Raw genomic sequence first — 6,113 nt, forward strand, 5'->3', positions numbered from 1 at the left:
GCAAGAGCAGGAAGCGACTTGTCTGTCTTGACGAATCGCGTGCCTGGCCGGAAACACGGCGCAACAAAAGGACAGAAATCGGGTTTTCCCCGAATCACTAAATGTGCGGTTCGGGGGGTAAATTCGGGGAAGAATCGGGTAAAACCCGAAAACCTCAGACCCCAACTATACCTTATTTACCATTTATTCAGTAAGTCACTTGATGATGATGAGTATTTCCAAAAGCATCTTGAACGTGTTTCGAAGCATGCTTTATGTAACCACTACGGCAGAAAATAATTATAAACTCTATTACATAGAATTTTGAGAGGAAAATATAACGCAATATTACCCCCCCAACTTTACTGAAAAATATAACCCCAAAAATTCGGGCTCTAGTCGTATTTGATGAAAACCGGCAGTAAAGTTAATGATTTGGGCTGAACAAGTTTTTTTGCTACAGTATTTCACTGTTGGCCATTTTTGAACGCACATATCTCCTGAACTTTAAAAGAAATTCTTGTAAAAGTGGCCAGCACTCAACTCCAAACTTCTATAAACAACAAGAATTAGCCGAGGCAGGCCAACAAATACGGACAACACAAACACGTAAGCCTCGAACGACTGGAAATTAACGAATTAAGCAAATCAAGAAAAAGGTGCTGATGCCAGGAATCGAACCTGGGTCTTCTGATTTCCAGTCAGATATGCTACTGTTACACCACAACTGCAAACTTTCCTTGAGCTGGAGTGCCCCCAAGTAGAATGGAAACGGACAGTCAATCATGCTATTCCCATTCACTCTTACATACTTCTCACTCACTCACTCACACACTCATTCATTCATTCAGATACGAGGCGGGGCGATGAGTTAAACAACGTAAACGATTTTTTGTGTGCAGTTCAGAAATGACAAATGTTAGGGTCATGCTATACATGATCTCCCTTTTAACCTATCCTATCTTTGACTACTTTCTCACTTTTACCTGGCCTCCTAGTTGGTCACAAGCTCACAAGCATTATTAATTTCTGTCATGCCTGTGGATTTCCCACACTGTCAGCCCATCTTATCCCTGTACCCGGTTATGGCATGTGATCCATTTTTGCACCTTCCTTTGTAGGCTTTTCACTTTTCTCAATGGTGCTGTATTATATTACCAATCGAGAGGTTCTGTTCTCTCAGCAGTCTCACAGAGAAATAAGTATGGATACAGTTTCAGCAGGTTATTGGAATTTCCGAACTTCAACTCTTTCCTTTGATGCACCACTTTGTCTGTAGCAAATCACATACAGTAAAACCTCGATAATTCGACCCCCGTTAATTCGGAAATTCGAACTACTCGCACAGTCCCGACAGGCGCCTATATAAGGCTGTGGTGGCCACCGATGATGACGATGATGTGCCCCTGCTCCCACGCGCTACTGCGCAGGCTCATCAGTTCTCAGAAGACACTCACCCAGTCAGCCAGTTATTGCTGTGTACTCATATAAAATGTATTCATGTTCGAAAAGGCTTTGTGGGTGTTGTAAGATCCCTGCAGGCAATAAGGGTGTGTGGGAATATCGAGGAAAGCCCTGCGTACGTGAAATGTCCAGTCCCTTGTGAAAATTGTTCAGAGAAATGTGGATGGATTGTTAGAATGATAACCATGCAATGCTAACCTAACACTCAAGCTCCTGTGGCTTAGTACATAACATAATTGCCTTCTACAATGTATCTGGGTTTTCGCTGTGTTCTGTATATTGCATGTGTTACACAGTGGACCTGCACATCTTCCACTGGTCCCCATATGGATGGCGTTCACTGCCGGGTCAGTGTGAATGTCTTGCTGTATAAGACAATTGGTGTTCTGAGGCTGGAACACACATAGAAAGGACAAATGCTTACAAAGCCTCAAATGCCTAAGAAATTAATGATGAAAGGTGGAAGTCACTGGAAAGGCTAGCCAGCTATGGGACTGGAACCCACATCTATAACACCCACTCTGTAACGTCCAGCACTTATGGTCCCAGAAGTGGACAACACGAAATATTATGTCACTTTTCACAGGTTCTTTCTCCACTTCCATAAATGATATTTCGGATTTCAGAAACTAAATCTCATAAACACACCAAGTAATCCATGTTCAGACTGCAGAGCTTCCTGTTTTAAACACACTGAACACAGAGAAATATCCTATGCAGGCAGCGCCCTGTGTGGAAAGCGCCAGAAACAGACGTGACGGGTGCTGCTCTTTGATCTCTGCACAAATGAGCAGGCATACCCAATATAACAGGCTATGGTTTAACTCAAGCACTCCTGTTCCTTACAGCCAAGAGCAGGGAGAAGCAAAACAAGACCGGGGCAACAGGGACAGAAACAGGGCCAGAGAACGGGATCGAAATCGTAACCGTGGTCAAGACTACAATCGGGATCGAGGCTCAGAAGGTGAACGCAAGAGGGAAAGGAATCGCGACCGGCCACAAGATCCCGATCGGAGCCAACAGAAACAACGTAGCAGGGAACAAAATCGTGGTCGAGATGCACAGCAGGATGAGGAACCAAAGCGAGAACGGCCAAGCCGCAATGGTAGCACTTCTAACCCAGTGAAACGGGATAGACGAGACAGGGATGATGAACCACCCCCAAGTCGGAACAGGCACGATCATCACGATAAACGCCGTTCACCATCCAGAGATGGAAAGTCACGTCGGGAATCAAGGCGAAGACCCGACGAGTCGTCAAAAACGCCTGCCGAAGGAGATCACCACCGATCACACCAGGATAGCAGACGTGGCGTCCATGGAGCACAGGAGGAAAAACCAAACATTCCTGTCCAATCATCTGGTGCATCGCATGCAGCAAAGGAGATGGGTACATTGGGATCGGACGTTCATAAGAATGACACTGTAGATAGCAGCAGAAACGATGGTAGACGGGGTGTTACGTCATCTATTGGCAAAGACCAGAATGCACATCAAAGTGAAAGTGGTTCGATGATGAGCATAGTTCCACCTGGGGCACGTCACCTATCCTCCTTACCAGTGATGGTAGACCCGACAGAACCTCCGCCACCAGGGGTAGAGCCCGATGAGGTAAGTGCATTGACTGATTTGCTTGGCATTACTGCTGTTTGTGCATCATGTGCATCATGTGCATCATAAGCAATGACTTCACATACTGAACATCACTTATTTCTATTACCTTGGTTTGATTGCAGTTCTCTTTGAACATGGTGGAGTCATTGTCTTCTTCACAGACGAAGTGGGACAGGTGAGCCTGACTTTTCCTAGCATATTTTGCTGTCCGTAGCACGAAACGGGCTGGTTGGTACATTTATTACTAACTGCGACGTACACCAAACATGTAGAAAAGACAAAACAACTATGTCGCGCTTTCGACCAGTCAACATAAAATGACACAAAGCAGTGAAAAAATGAGTTATCAGGTGAACGCAACCCCTCTCCCCTAGCCGAACCATTTTCCTCTGCTTATCAGATCTTTCTGTTTGTTGGTTAAAGATGCCGTAGGCGAACTGATGCACCTGTCTTTGTTCTGTTTCATGTTTCATTGTGTTATTTCCTTGGTATTTGATAATATGGACGATTCGCTTTATGGACGATTTTGGTCAGGGACGAAGGTGTTCGTATTAACGAGGCACGACTGTACTTGCTCAGAGCAAACTGCCATACAGAATGCAGTGATGGAAGTGGTGTGCCAAACTGCGCCAATCACGGGGTGCTGCGCCATCCTGCGCCGTAGAGGGTGTTTCTGCTGCATTTGTGCAAAACCTGTTGCGCAGCACCCTGTTTTGACCAAGTGCCGCTTCGGTGTCACGCGTGCACACCACACAAGTAATTTTACGTCGTTGGGATGCACACATCTTGCAAGATAAAAAAAAATTAGCATTCATAGGCAGACGCTCTCAGTAGTAAACAAAACTGCCATAGCCGCAGCGAAATGAAAAAAGAAATAAAAATAGTAGGCTGACATCCTCGTGCTATGGTGGAGTAGAGGGCGTGGAGCCTGTGTTATGTAAGTCACATGTTTGTCATGGACTGGGAAGAATAGGTAAGCGAGGGATGCACCCTCGAGATCCAGTATTGCACTTTGTTTCCATGCTCTCATGTATTATTTAGAGCGTTACAGGGAATGGAGTCATCAAGTTACAAAAATAAAATGAAAAGTCACTCAAATGTCATCGCACAGCAGGAATGGCTAGTCATTACCCGAATTCAATACCGGACAATAATTTTTGTTTCCGTTTCCGGTAATGGAGGACTGTGATATTCATTTTCGTTTCCATTATCGTTACCATCTCCAATTTTGGTAATATACCGTTTCTGTTTCCGTTACCATTAACGTTACCCTTCCCTGCTCTAAAGATATCATTTAGACCTATTGTTGACGATTACTGTAACTTGCTACCTTTGAGGATCACTAGGCTCTGCGGCAACGAAACACATTGCCTATGTGGACACGCAGATCACGCCGGCTCTGCTCTGGGTCATAGGAAGCGGCTACGCCAAGTTAGCCTTGTGGCTGCCCGACCTCGCGCCTCTAAATTGACTGGAAAGTCGCCCATGACACAATGGAACTGAAATTGACATGGAAAGCGCTCATTCCACATCATAAATTAGTAACTGTGTACGCCCAAGGCCCTCTGACGGCGGATCACGAAGCTGCGTCAAAAATCATTTTTCCTGCACCAGAACACTTGGAGCATCCTCTGTTTATCGTTCTCATATGCCGTTTGCCACAAAAAGCCCTACGTCACACTTCCTCCTAAAATCAGAAAGGATGACTGTATCATTCAGCACAGAGCAGTTAGATTGTGGGGTGACATTTTGTTTTCAGAGCATAAGGTGAGTGTCCTGTATTTATTGCCTCTCACATTAATGACGGTCTTTTGTTCTCAGCAAACTACCATCAGGAAGTAGCCACAAAGACTCTGCTCTAACGAGCAGTGAAGTAAAGAAAGCCCCCACTCCTGCTGCACCACGACGAAACCGCTGGTCAAGTGGACCTCCATCATCCAATCCTGTCCCAGACGAAGAACCCAAAAAACGGGCTAGCGAACCGGAAAGGCCACCTGAACCTGCAACCGCTTCTACGGCTAGGACACCTAACAAACCTCAGATTGAGCGCAGAAGTGGGAATGCTTCATCTTCCAACAGGAGACAAAGCCTCGAGAGTGAGCAAAAGAAGTCTGACCAGTCACCTGAACGACGACAGAAACAAAGCACTCGGCGAGGGCGATCTAGCTCCTCTGCAAGTCCTCGTCGTCGCCCTTCGAGAAGTCGTTCCCGAGGACGCAGAGGAAGGACTCGTAGCTCTTCGGAGGGACGGCGCAGGCGTCAGCGCAACCGGTCCAGGAGTAGGAGCCGGAAGAAGAGCCACCGTTCGGCAAGTTCCTCGTCCCGTAGCGATCGGGGTCGTACAAGGAACAGACGCAGGAACAGGGACTCGTCTGACGATGGCAATAGAGGACGCAGCAGAAGAGCCAGGAGGCGGCCGTCGAGTTCTAGCAGCGATTCATCGAGCTCGAGCAGCAGTGCTGACAGTGGTTCAAGTGGGAGAAGGCGCAGAAGGAAGGGAGGACGGCAGTCGAGGCAACGACGACGGAGTTCAACCAGCAGTTCAGGCTCGAGCAGCAGCTAAAAGCTTTGCTGTTGCAACAATTGTACATTGCAGAATGCGTGGATTCCGCACGTCACGCATCTCAGAGAACACTGTCAGAGTCACGCTGTGGGCTAGAGGCGGTAGGTTAAAAATCATCGGAACTCATTTTCATTGAGGGTGATGTGTCTGTATGTTTCGTCAATAAACATCTTTGGTTTAGCTTGTACCTGCTTTGGTATCACGAAGGAAAGGTGGAACGTGCTTGTCGCCTTTGAAAATGTACACCGCATACTTAAAGTTTTACGCAGCAGGGAGACCAGGACAGAAAGAACCAGACGGGAAGGGAAGAAATTGTATGAAAATTTCGCATATTCCACAGGACGTATAGGGAATTAACGGAATGTCGGAGGTCGGGGGCGGACTAGGACGAAAAGTCTGATCTGGAAAAATATCAGACCGGCCCGTAGAGTGGGGAGGGGAGCGACCCATAAGATACCGCATAAAAGATCCTGACATAGAAAAGTCAAGCATG

General features: G+C 46.6%; 1 protein-coding gene across 2 annotated transcripts in view; it reads left to right on the plus strand.

Moving 5' to 3' along the window:
• Positions 1 to 5,807, plus strand: part of LOC135385835 (peptidyl-prolyl cis-trans isomerase G-like) — a 29,079-nt gene extending 23,272 nt beyond the window's left edge. For both annotated transcript variants that reach the window (XM_064615386.1, XM_064615387.1), the window contains exons 13-15: positions 2,292 to 3,054; positions 3,180 to 3,232; positions 4,879 to 5,807. In XM_064615386.1, coding sequence (XP_064471456.1) covers positions 2,292 to 3,054; positions 3,180 to 3,232; positions 4,879 to 5,620 — 1,558 coding nt within the window. In that variant the 3' untranslated portion in view covers positions 5,621 to 5,807. The remainder of the gene's footprint in view (positions 1 to 2,291; positions 3,055 to 3,179; positions 3,233 to 4,878) is intronic.
• Positions 5,808 to 6,113: the final 306 nt, after the last annotated feature.

Source organism: Ornithodoros turicata, chromosome 2 (assembly GCF_037126465.1).
Source record: "Ornithodoros turicata isolate Travis chromosome 2, ASM3712646v1, whole genome shotgun sequence".
Lineage (NCBI taxonomy): Eukaryota > Metazoa > Arthropoda > Arachnida > Ixodida > Argasidae > Ornithodoros > Ornithodoros turicata.